The sequence below is a fragment of the Mytilus californianus genome, unplaced genomic scaffold (assembly GCF_021869535.1).
Source record: "Mytilus californianus isolate M0D057914Y unplaced genomic scaffold, xbMytCali1.0.p SCAF_1, whole genome shotgun sequence".
Classification (NCBI taxonomy): Eukaryota; Metazoa; Mollusca; class Bivalvia; order Mytilida; family Mytilidae; genus Mytilus; species Mytilus californianus.
In genome coordinates this window covers 75,867,564-75,889,077 of record NW_026262581.1, presented here as the reverse complement: position 1 = coordinate 75,889,077, position 21,514 = coordinate 75,867,564, and the positions used below count along the sequence as shown (strand labels likewise).

At 32.5% G+C, this 21,514-nt stretch overlaps 1 protein-coding gene across 2 annotated transcripts in view; it reads right to left on the bottom strand.

Annotated features, from left to right (window-relative positions):
- LOC127707473 (uncharacterized) overlaps positions 1–21,514 on the bottom strand; it is a 40,250-nt gene that overhangs the window by 5,241 nt on the left and 13,495 nt on the right. For both annotated transcript variants that reach the window (XM_052212008.1, XM_052212018.1), the window contains 10 exons: positions 21,350–21,451; positions 19,930–20,019; positions 16,770–16,794; positions 14,790–15,029; positions 12,764–13,318; positions 12,162–12,268; positions 8,387–8,840; positions 5,384–6,162; positions 3,525–3,555; positions 292–560 (listed from right to left, as the gene is read on the bottom strand). In XM_052212008.1, coding sequence (XP_052067968.1) covers positions 292–560; positions 3,525–3,555; positions 5,384–6,162; positions 8,387–8,840; positions 12,162–12,268; positions 12,764–13,318; positions 14,790–15,029; positions 16,770–16,794; positions 19,930–20,019; positions 21,350–21,451 — 2,652 coding nt within the window. The remainder of the gene's footprint in view (positions 1–291; positions 561–3,524; positions 3,556–5,383; positions 6,163–8,386; positions 8,841–12,161; positions 12,269–12,763; positions 13,319–14,789; positions 15,030–16,769; positions 16,795–19,929; positions 20,020–21,349; positions 21,452–21,514) is intronic.

The following is a 21,514-nucleotide window of genomic DNA, read 5'->3' as shown; positions in this document are numbered from 1 at the left end:
AATTAAATGTTGTTATAATTAAATTACTCTGCCAAATATAGCAAAAAAGGTAATTAATTACACTGTTTCATCATTTGGCCCTCATAGTTATGTGATTAATGTACTTGATGTTTTTCTCATCAAATTTAATTACATATTGAAACATTATTTTCATTTTAGTTGCATCTTGCATTTACTTGTTTGCTGTGTTTAATTTCGGTCCTTTCATTTTAGACACCAAATAATCCAAAATATGACTACAGCCAAATTATGCAATTTTACAGAAAGTGTACTATATTTCCAGATACTTACTCGACAAAGCATATGGGTATCGAGTTTCATATCATTTAAAGCTTTTGCGATGTTGCTAAATCTTCCTTTATGTTTTTCTCTCCAGTCGACCAATATTCTACATTTAACAATCTCAATCCGATCATAATTTTCTCTGAGGTCTTCCCACTCTTTCAATGTCATACCAAGGTGAATGGATAACTCTCGTACTGTTGTAACGTCACACGGTGACACAAATCGTTGAAGTTCGATATCACTTGGTTTCTGATTCAATGCACCTTCATGTAAACCTAAATGTGTACAAAGTGATACTTGATAAAAATAAAGTGAATCCAATACCGTAGGTGGTCAAATATTTTGTAAATACGACGTTATTTGTTTTACAAAGTATACATAACAAAAGAATAATCACTGTAATTCCCAATACAAGTGTACCGTTTACATATGATATCAACCACATGCAGTTTTCCAGTTTATGCAGGATTAAGTTTCAATCAAAATTTCTTTAATTTCATCTTAAGATATGTTGATGATTTCTTGTCAATCAGCAAAACCACATTTCAACAAATGTTTTCATCTTATATTTCCATTGAACTCGAAGTTAAAGGATACCACTGACACAAATCAATAATTCAAATCGACACAGATTGACGATTTCAAAGTAACATCTATGAGAAACATGGCGATATTTGATTTCCAATTGTCAACTTTCCATTCCTCAGTAGTAACCTACCATTAGCTCCATTGTACACTGTTTTATTTATCATTCGATACTTAACCCGTGTGCATGTTCATATTATACTAACTTACTTAACCAAAAAAATCCTCAAACAAGGTTGAAAAGGAAAACTGCCTGACACACCACAAGTTTCATTGGTATAAAAAAGCATAAACTGGTTGATGTTATGACGTGTTTGTGTCACAATTATTGAAAGACATGTTTTTTTGCGATCTTTGATTTGGATTGATGTTGTCTGTCGTTTTGCTATATTCTATTTATGCATTATTAGATTTTACAGTCAGATGAGTTCCGCATGCTCTAGATACTTGCAAAATGTCATAAAACTCCGTGAGATTGTCCATTTATTTAACTATTACATAAAACAACCATTGATAGAGAACTGAAAGTAATCTCTAAATGACCTTTAGTTGCTTCTACTGTTTGGTACCTACATTTCCTTTACAAGTGAAATATATTCTTAGAAAGTTCACGCACAAGTTCATGCACATACAATTATGGCTGTATGCAAATAAGTATATTAAAACTGGCCGTCGTCAAATGCATACACAGAGACGTTGACAAGAACCTATGCACCAAGAGTACTACATCAAAGTGCCCCTTATGTTTTTTTTTGCAAATGGAATTGAAATACAAAAGGAACTGTGGAAGGACATGTCTTTTAACACTGATTGGAGGAAGGCGCATTGATTCTAACGCAATAACAGGTAAATTGGATTTCTTCCAAATCAAATATTATCCCAAAAATTTTAATTGAATGATTTGAATTTTAAAATGACGTAAGAATGTATTCAAAAGTAATAAAAAGACGATGTTTCAAGTCCCCCACTAAATTGTGTACGTGTTTTTCGGACAAATAAAATTTGCATAAAACATCGAAAGAAGATTAGGCAATACAAAAATCATAATTAAAAAAAAAACAAACAAAAGAACGAATAACAACATATCATACATAGATTTTTTTTTGCAACACTAGTTTTAACCTAGAGGCTCCAAGGAGCCTGTGTTGCTCACCTGATATTTTTGTTTACAATTGATGCATGAAATAATGCAACTGTTATACTTTTGCTTAAGTTTCAGAGATATAAGCCAAAAACTGCATTTTACCCCTATGTTCTCTTTTTAGCCATGGCGGCCGTCTAAGTTAGCAGGCGGGGTCATCGGACACATTTTAAAAACTAGATACCCTAATGAAGATTGTGAATAAGTTTGGTTAAATTTGTCTCATCAGTTGCAGAGGAGAAGATTTTTTAAAAGATTACAAAAATTTACGAAATATTGTTAAAAGTTTACTTTAAAGGGCAACAACTCCTTAAGGGTTCAATTGACAATTCTAGTCATGGTGACTTATTTGTAGATCTTACTTTTCTGAATATTATTCCTGTTTACAGTTTATCTCTATCTATAATAATATTCAAGATAATAACCAAAAACTGCGAAATTTTCTTAAAATAACCAATTAAGGGGCAGCATCACAACAATGGGTTGTCTGATTTGTCTGATCTTGACCTGATGAACAAGTATACCTCATGTCAGATTTGCTCTAAATGCTTTGGTTTCAGAGATATAAGCCAAAATCTACATTTTACCCCTATGTTCTATTTTTAGCCATGGCAGCCATCTTGGTTAGTGGGCCGGGTCATCGGACACATTTTTAAAACTAGATACCCCAATAATGATTGTGCCCAAGTTTGGTTAACTTTGGCTCAATAGTTTCAGAGGAGAAAATTTTTGTAAAAGTTAACGACGGACGACGACGACGGACGACGGACGACAAGTGATGAGAAAAGCTCACCTGACCCTTTACACTAGTGCTCCAGAAGGGTAAGCCGTTCCTGCTTTACATGTGACACCCGTCATAACATGTCTATGATTAATGGAGAAAAAGTGGTTCTTTTTATTACTGTGGATTCAGTAATTTTCTTGGTTACCAATTTTGGTTAGTGGAGAAAAAATTGTAGTTTCGTGGATATTTGATTTCGTGGTTATATCACAGACTAAACCCATGGAAAACATGTACTTAGTTGAACATTTAAATTAGTGGTTCACGTTTACCCACTAAATCTACGCAAATAGGTGTCAATACAATACGAATAATAATGAATCCACAGTATTGGAAAACCCCAAAATAATTGGAGCTCATGCTGTTTTTGCTACTTGGATAAATATGCATAAATGATATATTGCCAAAAAAAACCCTATAAAACCTTAACATTTACCTAATCCAAAACTTACATTAGTCTGAGGGGATATGATCGTACATTCTGATTGAAACCAAATTATCTGGTAAGAAAAAGTTTAGAAAAACAGACATGAACTATCGGCAAGTACTGAAATCAACCCAGTATGGCTTTGTTATACGTGTAAAAGACGACGTGTACCAAGTATTATTAATGCCCTGCATTCAAAAATGTTTTCTCTGTGGAAGAATAGAAGGGAAAAGATAAGTAATCACTACTGTTGGGTTAAACCACTGTAATAAACAGTATGATATTATCTAATTAATGCTATTTACCTTGACAGTTCTCTTCACATTGTTCTTTTTTCTGAAAATATTGCTCAAAAAATTTATGCATTTATTATATTAAATGGGCATTAGCTATCAAATTAATTTACACCCATTTGACCTAAATTTCCATATTTGTTTTATATCATACTAAAACGTATATTCAAATTACAAATTGTAAAAAAACACAATTGACTATCCATAGAATCATTTTAATGTATCAGTATTGCATGCGTATTTTAGACCAAAAGTCTTCTTATTATCAATCGAGAAGACTCTCAGATATGAATATAAATATAAATAGACAGACAAGCACGTATATTCGTATAATGACAATTCTTTGAATGCATGTTATAGAGAAACAATATATGTATATCATCGTTTTGCCTGTATATGAATGTTTTTGTGGCGGATTAGTCATTGTTATAACAGGTGTCTACCTTGTCTTTCAAAGTTGACATTATTTTTTTTTATGAATGAGCCACATGATAAACACATAAGTAACCTATCTACACTATAGTTATAATTAAAGTTATAGTTGAAGGTCCCATTGTTACGGATTCAAATTAGTTGGATTATTGTCCTGCAAGCCAGTAATACATCAGCGATAGTTTCTAGATTATTTTGACGAAATTGAACTTAACTGACTACTAATAGCGAAATATTATTCCTGTATTCCGCTTTTTTAATGTTTTTGTTTAATTCGTAGCTAATGTCCATTGAAATCAAGAATAAACAAATTGTGAAGTGTTAATAGAAGATTATATATGTCATTCGGGATCTTAAAGGAAATACAAGTTCATATTTCTGGAAGTGTTATATCCCTTCAGATGCCAAATGAATGGGATATATGGATATGGCACAGACAGATAACATGAGCCTACATCCTCTGATAAACCTAAATAACAATTGAATTACACCTGAGTGATTTCAACATTAATTACCGTTTTGATCTTCATTTTTTGTTAACACATGATGTTGGCTCATATCCACGTCATGATTACCAATCACATTTAAAATCACTTGGGATATTTCACTCAAATATAGTATTACGGTCTATTTGTTTTGCTTAAAACATGTGGGTTACTCCCTCGCCCTGTGACAGAATAAATGCATGCTGAACTATATAAGATATTAATAAAAAAATGTAATTGTAGTGTAGTTATTTTGAATTTGCATAAAATGTTACTGATCAACGCAAAAAGATGTAAATTCTGCAATCACACTTGGGTGATCAATAAAATACATGAAGCAAAACATTTTTTTAAAATTTTTATATTGGGAAAAAAACTTTTTTCTTCACGATTAACATCTTAACAACTGCCGACAGATTTCAAAAATATTTAATTTCATCCTAAAGTTTTAAATTTTGTCCCTAACAATGGTAATAAATCAACCCTGTTTTTTAATTGCTCATTCCTGAGTTTTCTGTGTAGTGTTTGGTTGACAGGTTTGATTCTTCTTTTTTTTTGCATGGTGTTGTCGGTTTCATATTTTAAATGTCCCTTTGGTATCTTCCACCTTTGTTTTTAAGAAGGATGCACTGCCATGTCAATTTTTTTACAGCATTCAGTTTTTAAAACTAAAATGGGGAAGAATTCAAACAGCTCTTTTTTCCTATACTGTTCTGTTAATTATATGTTAGGTTAGGTTTATATGTTATCAACAGGACAGTCCCTTTTTTACCTATCCCAACCTCTACATCACACGTTGTTTTAAGGGCCGTTTTACCATTGTCATCAACAGATGATCTCGTTTCTACCTATCCTAGCCTGTACATCACATGTTTTAGTTTTGAGCCCTTATTTACCTTTTGTCTCTCAACAAAAGATGTAAAACCTATTCTTAACAACCTTATCTATATATACCTGATCTTGATGCCAAATATTCCACTTTTCTTTCTTATGTAAAAGCTTATGTTTATCACAGACCCATTCATTAGTTGTTAATGCTGCCTCTTCCGTGATAAAACATCCGAACCTGGAGCATGAATATTCAATGTGGAAGGGTAGCTTTTGGCTGTTAGGTGAGGCATGAACTGCGGATTGATAGAACTCTGAAATTCTCTCTAATGTAGTAAACATGCATTCCTTGATTCCAGTGGCAATATCTGGTACGATGAGTCCGTTAGAAGTTTTATGGACTATGTAAAGCAGAATCTTGTTGCCTTCAACACATACCACAATATCATGTGCCATATCGAATGATAATCCAATAAATCCTGAAAACAAGAGCTGTTTCCCTTCATATGTCTTCACACTCCACATACTGAGACATGCGCTGATAAGACGATTTGGCAAGGCTGGGGGTATAATTGTCCCTTTGAAAATGAATGCCAAACTGATAGCTTTCTCTGGTGTGCATTCACCTGTCATGAAACGTGTATCATTTCTTTGTATGAGCATACAGGGTACAAAGAAGTTTTCCACTGGTAGCCGACTCCCTGTATCAGTATCATATCTACGCTGCTCTGATAGAATATCAAGATGGATGAGCATATCAAATATGAACTCTTTATAAGGTAATATTTTATCAAAGTGCGTTTGCTTCCAAATATGATACAGATGTTTTCTTTGTATTATTCCACTTCCGGACATCCTTTCAAATGTTTTTCTGATGTGACCTTTCTTTGGCCAAAAGGTTATATCTGTAAAATAAAATTAAATAAGGAAGTTTAAATAATCTGCTATTAATACTAGCCTGTCCTTAATTTCAATATTAATATTTACTCCAAAATACATAGAAATTTTTAATTTCTATTCGCGACAATCAATGCAAAGAATACTTTTACTAGAAAAATAACGATGTCAGGTTGGGCCCCGCCTGCACATTTTTGTGTGTGGTACATTATCAAAAAACAATTTTCGATACAAACACAGCAATACATTTGATACCGTTTCAAGTTACATAAAATTTTGAAAACAAGGAAAAAATTCCGGAAATGTCCTTAGTAAATATAAAGTTTCATAAAATCTGAAGTGACTATGATTTGTTATGTAGTATGGTAGTAATATCAAATATAGTTTTCAAAGAATAATCTTGAACATAGATAATGAATTTGGAGTATCATCACATACATTTTTATTGAAATTCTAGCATAGGAAGAAGTTTCTCAAAATTTGTGTGGTTTTTTTTTAACGACCCCCCCTCCCCAATATTTTTATTTACAGGAATTAATTTTTTACAGCAGAAATCAATTTGGAGCAGAAGGTTATACCAACAAAACAGTTTTCATTGAAATCCGAGAGCAAAAAGATGTTCCTCAAAACTTGTGATTTGGTAAAAATCTAATATGCATAACTTCATATTATGGACAACAACTATGCAAAATTTCATTGGCCTCCTATCCACAATATTGGGATATTTTCCGTTTACAAAACTATATCTCAAAATTTGTTATTTTTAAACAAAAATTGAGATTTGTCTCAAAATTATTCAGCGAATTTTTATCAAAATATGCACATCTGCGGATGATGTTCAAACAATAAATGTGCAGACTTGACCAGTTTGAATAAAACAACAAAGAAAAAAAAATCATTTGATTTCAAAACAGACCTCTTGGATACTTAAAAATCATAACAAAAATTATAAATGTGTGTTTGTCTCTAAATTTTTTACTTTTTGTTTTTGGGTTGCTGTCTAACTGACATAAATCCTGCATTTGCTCTTATTTATATCATATATTTAAATACTTAGGATTCATTATATTTTATGATATACCAATGTTTGTGCATTCCGTCGGTATACATAAATCATAAATTAAATATGCATCGAAGTACACATTTTCTAAAGGCTTGTGTAGAGACTGTGACATATCCCCGAAATCAGTATCAACAAAACATTTTTTTCTCAATCCACGAAATTGATTTTCAGGAAAATAAATGAATCCATAGTACATATAATGTTTGCAGAAATATACCAAAGGCCTTATTTCACATTAGTATGAAAGAGTGTGTTCTTATCATCTGGATCTTAAACCGGTGTCCACAACGGACGGACGCTTGAGCCATGTTGACTTATTCGTAATTCTTTTCTTCCTGATAATTTTACCATTCCAATCTCTTTCTATTTATTATAGTTTTCAAGACTTTTGGCAAATACACAAATGTAAATAACTCCGTTCAATGGTTTCGGTAGGTTGACATATTTGTAGAGCTTTGTTTGTTGATCGATTTTGCTATTTAAAGTTTCCCTGTATCTATTATAGTTTTCAAAGAAAAGAAATAGGCAATAACGAAAATAATTGATAATAAATCGTCTTTTGCAGGCAATAACCTTGATGAGGAGTCAACTGACAATTCCAGTAATGTTAACCTACCTGAAGATCTTGTGTTTCTGGTTATTTTTTTTTCTTTAAAGTTTCTATCTATATATTACAGTTTTAAGATAATAGTCGAAAATTAAAACAGTGTAAAATTAGTCATTTAAGGGCAATAACTCCCATGAAAAGTCGTCGGAGAGTTTCATGTCAGGAGCAGTGGGTAGATATTATCTAAACATTTCAGCGCAGTAAGAATTTCTCTATCTATAGCGATTTTCAAGATAAATGACAAAACTAGCATTTTACCCCTATGATCTTATTAAAGTGATGTCGGCCATGTTGGTTGGAAGGCGGGATCATCGTACGGACACAGTTATTAATATAGATACCAATGATGATTGTTGCTTGAGGGGAATAGCTCACTTGATCTCTCGGGTCAGATGCACTAAAAATGAAAGCGGTAGCATGTGACAAGAAATAAAATAGGCTATACGTACTCCTCCCGAACAATGTTCCCACATTTCACAACTAATTCCGCATAATGTTTATTAAAACAATGTACTATTGCCATATTGAACAGCATCAAAGTGGAAATCATATAATAAAATACCTGTAACAAAGGATCTCATTACTTCCACCAGAAGAAGTGGGCTGATGATCACAAAACCTCGCAACTGTGGGGTGTCAAAGTAGACTATCTTTCCTACAGAGTGATGGAAATGTAGAAAATCGCTGAGCTCCTCGGGAAACAGAACAGACACCTGGCTGATGGCATTTAATTCTTCAAGTTCCCCAATTGACAAAATTTGTTTCCCTTTAGCTACCAACTCAGCAATCTCAAGTTCAAGGGGGACACAAGCATTCGGCATTTTCTCTCCCCAACATGGATGTTCAAACGTAAGGTCTGTGATGGTTTTCTTTAGGACATCAATCTCTGGATCTGCTTTGTCTGTTGCATTGACGAATATATGTTTATCAAGTACCAGATGATGCCGTCCTTCGTGGTTTTTAAATAACTCTTCTACTCCATTGTATAACTCTTTACGCTGTGTCTCGATTTTCTCCTATAAAGAAATACAGAGGTACTAGATAAATCAATATTTGGTGTTTTAAACAGTTTACAATCAGAGACATAAAACAACTATTACGCAATTTACTAGTTTACTAGGAGGAACTCATTTAAGAGGTCACAGAACGTCTAGGGGAGTTAACTCTTTAAAAGTTAGCTCAACCGTATAATCACATTTTATAAGTAAAAGAGAAATCAAGCTTCTCAATTATCAAAATTATTGTTTGTCAAACTGCTAAATATCCAAAACAAGTATTCTTGTAAATTGTGAGGTTCAAATTTCTTGAAAATTTTGTCAACAGGTCAAAGTTGATATTTTGTCAAAATGTAATGAAAATTAAACGAGTCAAATTTTCTTTAGTCAAAGTGTTAGGTTCCCACTTAATATAGAGTGGGTCAGCTAAATCAAGCCGTTTACATCAAAAATATTGATTGCAAGGCTTAGCACATGTTTTAATAAATCAAAGCAAAATCCAAACAAGTTTGTATATCGAATCCGATAAGGTTTCACGATTTACAACTCATCGCAACCAAGCTGCTGACTAAATATGAAAATATTCTAGAGACTGTAGCAAAGTGTGACAAAACAATTTTAAGTTCATTCAAAATATTGAACAATTCAAAGTATCGTTCAACAGGAAAGGGTTATTTGAAGTCCCCACATTTACAAATCATCATTGTCAAGCTGCTGGCTGAATATGAAATCTATTGCGAGAAGTGTGACAAAAATATCTGTTGGACGTATGGATGGACGGATAAGGAGAATATGATTTAGCCCCCATTCTTAGAGTGGGAACATGATTTAACTTGTTAATTTGAGTTAACATGCAAAAATGGTACATTGCTCAAATGTTTTCAAAATGATCATATTTTGTTTGATAATAAAAACATGTGTTCCATGACCTTAAGTTCTAAAAATAGCAAAGACTCATTTCAATTCAAGAACAATTAACATTAAGGATCCCTTATTTCACTCTTTTTTTCATACTTTAAAAAAAAAATGAAAATGGATCTTGGCATATCTACGATATAGATACAATATTTCCTACACTACGATTGTTAATATTCAAATACAAGAGGCTCTCAAGTACCTCAATTTATTTTTACCTTGATTACAATCGTTTATGTTTGTTAATTTGTTAATCTTATTTAACGGCATTTTTTTAGATCTTTTATTGATGATCATTTGGACTATTTGCAATTTAAACATATCTATTAAACTTTTAGAAATAGTTGGCAAAGTTATGAAAATTTGTAAATAAAAATAATCATTTAAGGGCAATATATCCTATAAAGAGTCTTTGGCAGTCATGTGGTCTTATTTTGTTGATAATTTTTGACGTTGATGTTTTTCTCTATCTATTATAGTTTTGACAAAAATGCAAAAAATTGGTAAAATTCATCTTTCATGGGAAATAACTTTGATAAGGAGTCGGTTGATTATTACGGCCATGTTGACTGATTTGTAGATTTGTTTGTTATATGCTATATTGCTCTATGTCTATTAAAGTGTCTGAATAAAAGGCAAAAAATGGTAAACATTATTTTTCAAGAGCAATAACTCCTCTAAGAAGTCAATTGATAAATTTCATCCTTTGGATTAGTTTGTAGGTCTTATTTTACACAACATTTTAGCTATTTACTGTTGCTCTCTCTCTATTTCAGTTTTTGCAAAAAGTTCAAAAAATGTAAAATAATAATTCATGGGCGAGAACTCATATAAGGAGTCATTTGACAATTTCTGTCAAATTGACTTATTTGTAGATCTTATTGTGTTTTTCCCTATCTATACTATGGTTTCTGAAAACAAAATCATATGTCTTTCAAGGGACAATACCTCCTATGACGGGTCAATAGACAACCGTGTTGACTTACATGTAAATCTTAGTTTGCTTAAATTTATGCCATGTACAGTTGCTCTCGTTTATTTTTTTAACGTTTACGACGGCAGTTGTACATCAAAAGTGGATAGACAATAACGGCGGATAGCTGATGAACGACAAAGACAGACGCCAAGAAATGGCACTTTCAGACTGTGAGCTAAAAGGCAATTCACAACTAAGACACCATCATCTTCTAAAAAGGAAATTCCGATGAAAAATATTATTTGGTCATGTGATAATTGAGGGAATGAGGATTTGTTAACAAATACAAAAAATGGAACATAACCGAGTAAGCTACATCTACTCTTATAAAGATGGAGACGATAACAGATACAACAAATAGAACACACCCAAGAAAGATAGATCTACTCTTGTAAATGTGAATTTGATAACATACCACAGATGGAATGTAACTTAGAAAGCAAGATATAGTCTTATAAAGGAGGATTTGATAACATACAACAAAAGAACTTACACAGAAAGCTAGATATAGTCTCAGAAAGCAGGAATTGATAACAGATACAACAAATGAAACATTATCGAGTAAGTAAGATCAACTCTTTAAAAGATGGAGTGGATAATGGATACAACCAATGGAACATAACCGAGTTGGCTAGATATAATCTAATAAAGAAGAATTATGTTAAAAGATGAAACAAATGGAACATAACTGAGTAAGCTAGATCTAGTCTAATAAAGGAGGATTTGATAACGGATAAATGAAACATATCTGAGTAAGCTTGATATAGTCTTATGAAGGTGGAGTTGATAACTGATACAACAAATAGAACAAATCTGAGGAATCTAGACCTAGTCTTATAAAGGATGATTTGATAACCGATACAACAAATTGAACATGTCAGAGTACGCTAGATTAAGTCTTATAAAGTTGGAGTTAATAACGGATACAACAAATGCAACATAATCGGTTAAGCTTGATCTAAAGGCTATATTTAGAAAGAAAGACACTCTTTCATAAGAAATAAAATATAAAATGAAAAACAGGCTTCCATATTTCCTCCATTTTCATGAAATTCCAGATATATGTCTTGTGTACACCGTAATCAGACAATTAATGTTTTGAAATCCATAATCTATTATTCACTTGATATAACTCATCAACAGATTGTAACAGGAATAATACCATAGGTGTCATATGTCAAGCAAAATCGGCAGACCTTTTTTTGTGTGAGATATGCTGCTTTATCTTTAGTTTTATTGATTGTTGACTGTTGTATTTTGTTATTCTTTCTTGCGGTCAATATGTTGTCTCTCTGTTTTCTATATTTAATTTTCTATTGCAAAAACGGATTTTCCTTACTTTTGTCATAAATTGTAAATTACTTCTGTTGATTTGGAACACAGTCGTTTCAGATATCAACAAATCCGATATGCATGAAAGGCCGATATACATCTAATAATACGTCACCTACCCTTGGTATTTTGTCTTTATGTGTAGCAACAAACAAGATCTTTGGTATGCCTCGATAAACAGCCTTACAATAGGTCAGGATGCAGTTGACCCAGTGTTGTAAAAATACTAAAAATACAAAAGATTATTAAAATCGGGTTATTTACATTTTCTGAACTTATCTGAGAGTCGTTTGCACTTTATGGAATCGCACAAGAGTCATTTAAATGGCAATGCTTCATGTTCAACTTTTTGTGTATTCAGACTACTAGTTTATTACCTTGATTTGTCTCTTCTTAATCACTTGACATCAGTAAAATATTGTCCCCCTTAATATTTGCCTTATCAATGATATTTTTGGGTTTGAGTAGCTGAATAGTCTAGGAAGTTGATTTTCGTATCCAAATCACTGTCGCCTATCATTGCTTCAATGTGCATAAAACCCATCACTGTGATCACAGAAAGGGTGCGATTCACTCACAGCTGAATGTTAAGTTACTCAGTAACATGAAAATTCCATCTAATCACCATCATGCTTGACATACCTTAATCAGGAACACTCAAACCCAAAATTTAAAAGCCAAGGATGTATGAGACCTTACCATGTTATTAACAGTATTTTACCTGCTGGGGTTGGTGTCGTATGCTGTCCTGGAAAACACAACACGTCAGGGACCTGTTCGTGCAATCCTTTGCTTCCATCAAAAATAACAAGAAACAAAGCTCTAAAAGTCATGAATGTTTGGTGTGTTGTATAATAAACATACTGTCCACCAAAGTCCCAAAAAATGAGACGTCCCACTTTCATCTTATATTCTCCACTCTTGAGAACTTTTTCCATTTTCCTTCTCATTTCATCTTCAGTCATCCTGGATTTTATTTTCTGTTTCATCTGCTTTTTTGATAGACGCACAATGGAGGACGTCTGAGGTGACAATGCTATGACTAGTGGACGTCGGTTTGAGATATAATCGGGTATTGTCGATGGGGGAGGCAATGCCATAGCCTGTGACTGCTGTAGGAGAACATCTGGATTTACCAGTTTATCATCTTTACTTTCAGAAGGGCTTGTGCATGATGCTTGTGGTTTTTCTAACTGGTCTTTTGGCTTACTTTTATCTGTATCTACCGAGGTCATTAACACCTTGTTGTATACAACATCACTTGCTTCATAAGTTCCTGTACGAAAAAATATATAGGAATACATCTGTTATATTTTTGAAAAAAAAAAAAACATTTATGATATAAACAGATATGAACGAATATTAAATCGGATGTATATAATATATGTTTCTGAAACATAAATACCAAGCAACCAAAAAAAAGTAACAACCAAAACCCAATCAACATCTTTGCCTGTCACTAAAAAGATATTAACATCAAAAACATATCTCGACTTCCTGTTATTTTGATAATATAATGACAATATTTAAATTAAGATTACAACACTTAGTTTCAAATTTATGTTACTAATCCTTCATGGTAAACTACCAAAAATTTTAATATGGTATGGGATGGATGGACTGACACACAGACCAGACAACATAATTTTCTTCTACTATCTTAGGCAGGTCAAACAACCAAAAGCCAATCTATCTGTCCCTTTCCCCACTAATATAAATAAGATGTGGTATGAGTGCCAATGAGACAACTCTCCATCCAAGTAATAATGTGTAAAAAGAAAACAGTAATAAACTGTTTGATCAACAAAATGTATCATTTGTATGTATTTTTATAGAATAAAGCCAATGATAAGATTAAAATTGCAACACTTACAATCATTTCAAAGTTGACATATTATTCTAAGTAGCTTGGAAACAGACTTAACTTTGAAAACTTAAATTGCCCAATGAACCATGAAAATGAGTGCCAATCATATGAATCCTGCCGAACATGTACACCTAACAGTATTTCTTTCCCTAAAATTTAGTTGTCTTATTGTTTATCAATGTTTATAGTATCTGAACTACGGACTTGACAACGAAAGCTTAACCTTGCAGGCGAGACAATCAAACTTAGGACCAACATTGTAACCAACAGTTAGTGGCTTCCCTTACACTCTTGAGGTTGCAAAATTTAACATATTATCTACGCATAAGTTACATAGTCAATAGACCATGACTGTAAGGGTGTAGCAAAATAATCCAAAATGAATAAGATTTGAAAATGCTCTAAATAATTACATATCCAAGTATCATTGATCTACTATTTGGGGTTCTCTTTAAAATGACTTAATTATAAACTTTACAAAGTGTTGACACCGTTGACAACGCTGGTGCCTTCAAAAACAGCACCACTTAGCACACCTAATTTTCCTTTCTGGGACTCAGTCGCGGCAAAAGAAAATTAAGACCAACAAGGGATTGGCCTGAATCTTAAATTTACAATGAATCTGTAAAACCATCATCAAGGAAATTTTTTTTTATTGAAAATAAAGCAAATTGATTTGTCTTCTGATGGGAAAAATGGGAAAATATAACATCATTGATTTGTAATGTTACCGTTATTACTAGCATCGTATTAAACGTTATACGCATAGATTATATATTAGACCTTTTTGATGCTTTTAAGAAAATATATTACAAAACTTAGAAAAGAACAGCATGTGGTCTTAATCTGAGTTTCCAAATTTGTAAAGATTGACCTTTACCTGGATCATAAAGAATCCATTGTCTAGTCTTAACATCAAGGCCACAGCGACCTTCAATAAGAGAGATTCCATCTGTAGCATGTCTCCCTTTTGGTATTACATCCCCAATTAACAGCTTTACAAGAGTAGATTTCCCTACCCCAAACTGGCCAGTCACCATACAGCGCATGTCAAACGATTCATAGGTGCCTTTGCCCATCAACCGATTCAACATGGCTGACTTTTTTTTCTGGAAGTAATCTGTAAATATATCATTAATATTGATTTTTTTTCCTTAAAAAGTACTTGTTGAAAAACCAGATGCAGAAAAAAGATAAACAAAACCTGGTCAAAGCTGTTGAGGAAGGATAGACAACTATAGTCAAAACAAGATTCTTAGAAGCCACAACAAAGTGTCTGAACTGACTTGAAGAAAGATATTCTACATATTGCGAAAGCTGTTATGGAGATAAAGGAATATATACATATATCCTTAAGCAGGGTCATCCTGGGTGAAACTACTAAACACTTTTATACAAGTTGAATTGTGAGCTATTGCTCAATAACGATAATAGCTATACGTGTTTGCTTAATAGGAAGTTGGAGAGAAATTATTGTATTATACAGTAAAGCATGTTCACATGAAGCCTGGTGTCACATTTCAGGAAGCTCTTGTTTGTAGTTCCCTAGAAAAATGCGATGTTTAGAAAAAAATATTAATCGGTACACAAGAAGTTAATTAGCCATGAATCTGAAACTTGTCACAAAATATAGCATGTTAACATAAAAAATAAATTCAGAAAGCTCTGACTTGTAGTTCTGAGAAAAATGCTACAGAAATTTCATAGGACAGACGTCGATTCCAAACGACGGATAGACAGACGGACGAACAGACAGGGGTAAAACAGGATAGCCCCTTCTTCTGAGCAGTGGGAAGAATAATTTATATTTTTTGTTTTTCAATACCAGGAGTTCTTTTTAACTGAAAAAAAATACAGAACAGTGTGCAAAGTACATCATATTACTAGTATTAATAGCATTAGTATTATATGTCATTAGTCTGTTTCCTTGGTGTTGTAGTAAACAGAATTCGTCTTTGTTTTTGCAGTTGGTGGTTACAGAAAATTGTCTAAACCGCTTATTAATTACAGTATTGTGTCATTTTTCTTTTCTTTCTTTCGGCAAGTCATATAATTTTCCGAGATGTCGTATGAGAACGAAAAAACTAGTACACTAACACAATCTTTCATCACAGGTTCCATAAGCGGCTGTCTATATGAGACCCAGTTTGTCCCTCTATGAGTTTTGAGTTGTGAAAAAAAAAAGTAAAATCACAAAAATACTGAACTCCGAGGAAAATTCAATCGGAAAGTTCCTAATCACAAGGCAAAATCAAATGACAAAACACATCAAACGAATGGACAACAACTGTCATATTCCTGACTTGGTACAGGCATTTTCAAATGTAGAAAATGGTGGATTGAACCTGGTTTTATAGTGAATTTGACTGGTTTAAACATTCACATTTGGTAGCCAGAAAAATGATAGAAAACCATCTTAAAACTGTGAAAAGTAAACGATTCAAGTATTTCAAAATATAGTGTTCGTTCTGGAAACATTTCAGCGCAAAAAAGCTAATGGCATATGATTGCTTTAGTAAAATGTGCTGAAGAATCATGAAAATATAACTAACAATAACAAAAAAGTATATTTTTTCAGATTGTACGATACATACTAAGTATTCGTCTGAAAATTAAGACCAAAGAGATCTGGTGACATCATATTGCAATTTGGTCTACACAGAGCTGTTATTCGGGGTAGCTCGTAACCGAGCCAATAAAGACTAGTTTCTCCATGACATCATTGATAACTACATCAGTATCATACTTTTCGTCTGCTTTTCACAATAAGTAGTTTTTATGTATTTTTTTTCAATTTCAGAAGCAAGCAATTATAAATTATATCAGTCAATACCAGAATAACAAGGATAAGAGAAATTACCTTCAGGAGTATTCTGCATGACAGTCTACAAAAAAGATATATAGATCATCATATCATGTCCTTATTTTCGATAGTTGAAACAACTTTCAGTTTGTTTGTACAATAGTTGAAACAACTTCCAATTTCAGGCAAGGGTCGAGGATACCATCTTTAACATTACTCACATGGTTTTTGCAGAATTTCTCTTTTACATTTGTTAATTGTTTTCGCTTTTTTTTATAATGATACCTGACATGTTTAATCGTTTCTCAAAATGACGGCATTAAAAACAAATCAAATACATCATATACATCAAATTCATTGAAATACATGTCTATTTCTGCATTAATAAACTTGATTAGAAAGGACACTTCAAGCCAAACACATAAAACCAAAAGACATCCAAAGATCAGCATGCAATCTTTAAACAATTGCTTAATGCAAATGTCAACCTCTAAATTGAATAACAAGCTTGGAACTGTCAAATGTCAGAACACTGCTTACTGACAAGAAATAGCTGAACATAAACATTTGTAAAGGTTTCCCGAAGTCTAGCTATTGCTGCTATTAGTGTAAAAGTTTACTGTTGACTGTAAAAAGTAAGTCCATTTATCAGTAAAATTTCAGATATTTTTTTTACAAAATCAAACTTCTTTTTCAGAAACGATTTCTAGAAATTTCATAACAATCCATGAAGGTTAACACATCTATCTAGTCAAAACAATGTAGTCCCATACTGCATGTGAATATTAGCTATAAAAAGAAAAGTCCAACTATTGGTAAAACACTATAAAATGAAAATAATATATTTCCAAAATTTTGCTTCAGACGTTATCTCTTAATTATAAAAAAAACTTCCGCCAAAGTTTATAAAATACTATGAAGGTTTGACAAAGTAATTTTTGTGTAAAAAACTTAAACACCAGGGCCTGTATGCATAAAACATCTTAACTTAAGTGTACCTTAAACTAAGATTTCACTAAGAATTTCCTGAGTTAAGTGAAATTGTTCGTATGCATAAAATTACTTAAGTCTTTACTTAATTAAGGAATCTTAAATCGTAACCTTTCTCTAATTACCGTTTGAAATGTGTTAGCTCATCGCATGCACTTATCCGTGCAAAAGTATGTTTTGATTATTTAAATTGATTGAACAATGTTTACTTTTATAACGAACGTGGGTTAAACTCCAATGGTGGTGTATAATTGAATTAAAAATTATGTATCAAACTTTAATGTCCAAACGAATGTCAAATTAGGGCATAAGAGAAAATGTTATTTTGTTGAACGAAAATGGGAGAAAAATATATTCTATAAGCAAAATGTCCCCCTACTGTTACACACGAGGGAAGAAAGGGCTTGGGAGGAAAAATGAAATATATTACAACATAAGTACAGAAAATGTCACGAGGAGGTATTCTATAGAATCCATAAGAAATCCATAAGTGGGATATCTAATGCATGACGTGATAAATATAAAGTATCCTATTTCAAAATCATTCACAAGCATTTGTTTATAGTAAGCAAATCTTCAATCACAGGAGTAATCCCACAATGGTAAAGAGTCTATTTGATCTTGTAGGAAACAATCTAATTAAAGAATGGAAAATTGTTGTTAAATATTTATTTCCAAACCAACAATTCCAAACCATCGTATTTATCCATTAACTTTGTCCCATCTTTAAGGAACCGACCATTCACACTTCATGGATGTTGCTCAATAGAGGGGGCACATATTTTGTTTGAGACAACTATATTTTTCAACTTTAACAATACAGAATCAAGATGTTTTTAATGTTTTTTTCTTCTTAATAATTTCCATTTGAAAAAAAATCCTATAATTAACTCATTATAGATACCAGGATTGAAATTTTGTACGCCAGACGCGCGTTTCGTCTACAAAAGACTCATCAGTGACGCTCGAATCAAAATAAGTATAAGGTGCCTATGGATTACCTTAAATTAAAAAAAATATATAGATCAAATCAGTCGAAAGTATGCGGTTTAGCAGAAAAAGGAAGGATTACCTATCAATTAATCAGTTAATAATAATTTCAGTAATATTTCGTTTGTTTATTGCCAGATACTACAAAATATAACAACCATTGTAATTTTACTAAAATATCACGTATGATCAACAATATAAGAGATAACAGTGGGTAGTTGTATAATTTTCTCAATGTCGCTACTGTGTATTATGAAAAGTTTTCACTATTTGTAAACGCATGAGATTCGTGCCACTATTTTTCTTTTGATTCATATGTACTTGTATGTTTATTATACATAACCTTGAACGTTATATTGTTCAAATAAGTCATAAAAGAGGGACGAAAGATACCAGAGGGACAGTCAAACTCATAGATCGAAAACAAACTGACAACGCCATGGCCAAAAATAAAAAGACAAACAGACAAATAATAGTACTGATGACACAACATAGAAAACTAAAGACTAAGCAACACGAACCCAACCAAAAACTGGGGGTGATCTCAGGTGCTCCGGAAGGGTAAGCAGATCCTGCTCCACATGTGGCACCCGTCGTGTTGTTATGTTATTACAAACCCGGTAAGTAGTCTAATTCGGTAGGTCACATTCGTGAAAATGGAGGGGTATTGTAGTTACGACATAAGGAACATATCCGATATCATCTGTGAAACGGTTATTCCATAATGTTCTACATCTCCTGATATCGGTGCTAGTATGAAGGAGGCTATGGAAGTATGTATTCACGCCAAATCCATTTTTTTCTTGGATTAGGGGAAGTTGGGTGGATTGGGAAAGCATGGGTAATGAAATAAATTAAGTTGCATCTGAAAGGTCATTCATGTAATTACTTTTGATATAATTTTTGTTATGGTAAAGGAGTCCTTCTCGACAATTCAAATTTTGTAAATTTGAGTAAAGATTAAATAAAGGACTTTAGAAAATGCCATTGGTGTGAAATGAGTTCATGAAAAATTAATCTGAGATCCATTTTTTATATGTACTTGGCAAAACTTTAAGGAATTTTGGGTCCTGAATGCTCTTCAAATTCGTACTTTATAGAAATAAATGTCGCCTGCTCGAAAAAAAAATGTCAATGTGTAATAAGCAACCGTTCAATTGCTGATTAGTTGAAATAAAGTCTGCTGTTTCTCTTACAATTTGTAAATGTTTCTTTTTTTTAAAGACATCATATCTACCTTCAGGAAGTCCATTATTTCTGTCTTTTTAATTTTTTTCTCTTCAGAGTCCTTGCTTTTTAATGTTACCATATCACAGGGAGTATGACCCTGAAAAACAATCGAATCAGTTATTGGTCAATCGATCACACACATATAAACTAGCTGTTGCATTAATTTCACTTACACAGTGTAGGATATGGTCTTATTTAAATCTACTTTATATCTTTTCTATTAAGATAAACCAGTGTACGCACACCAAGTAATACCGGTATATCAGATATAACATTGTGAAGATATAAATGCACTGTATATCAGTTTTTACTGTCACCAACAAATTATTGCAGTTTGTGATATATTACTTTCATACGTAAAATACTCAACAATCTTACTGTGAGCGTAATTCTTATTCAACAACCTATTTGTGGTAGGTTTGTGGTAATGTATGAATGGTGGAAGGTGTGTTGGTAGTGTGTGATTGGAAAAGTCTGTTTGAAATGTATGATTAGTAGTAAATTTGCTGTTAGTTTATGATTGGTTGTAAGTGTGCGATAGTGAATGAATGTTTGTTAGCAATTTTGTAGCGTTTGACTGGTGGAAGATGTGTTGTTATGGTTTGCTTGTTTGTGGTTGTTTTACTATTGTTAGGATTGAGGGTAGTGTATGTTTGGAATGATAGTGTTTCTTTGTTGGTAACTGTGTTGGTAGTGTATGATTGGGTAGGTTTGTTGGAAGAGATGTTTGGAGGTAGGTGTCTTTAATTCAAGTTTTATTTAAAGTCGATATTCAATAAACTACATAAACAGAAGCTCTAGTGAGCTTTTCAAATCGACTGAATAACAAAATATATACACACATACAAAAGTCATGAAAACAACACAGTTTTAGGCAGTGATGGTAAATTACCATAGATGACATATAAAAGTTAAAAGCATAGTATGCAAAAAAATGGATATCGTAATACATAGCATAGGTTAGAATGATAAGCACAGCAGATAATTGCAACCAAAAAAGCTAATCAAATAATACAGTCAAACAAAATAAAAGATAAAAAATAAAAAAGCACAAGCATAAAACACTATATGCATGCACTGTACTGGCATGAGCTGTTATTTGGTTCCGATGTTTGTACCAATTTTTTGGTGATAGGTATAGATTATGTATGAAAAGTGGTAGCATTGGTGATAGTGTATGATTGGTGGAAGATGTGTGGATAGTGAATGCTTATTGGTAGGATTGTTTAAAGTGTATAATTGGTGGAAGATGGGTTGATAGTGTATGATTGGTGGCAGTGACTGCACTATGTTCAATACTTGCTACACATCATATCAATATGAAATTTTATCAAATATATTATTTTATATAGGGCTCACATCATGATGCAGAGTTTTACATTTTTTTCAGATTCAGATGGTGAATCAGCGTGAAGACTGAATATTACCTTTCGTGTTTTCATCCAAGGACTGCTGCCTTTGTCAATTAGACATTTGGTTATCTCAACCCGTGTATTTCTAGCAGCATAATGTAAAGCTGTTTCTCCATCCTATAATAATAACAAATATATATATATATAATGTTTGGTATTAAATTAATAGTTAAGATCCAT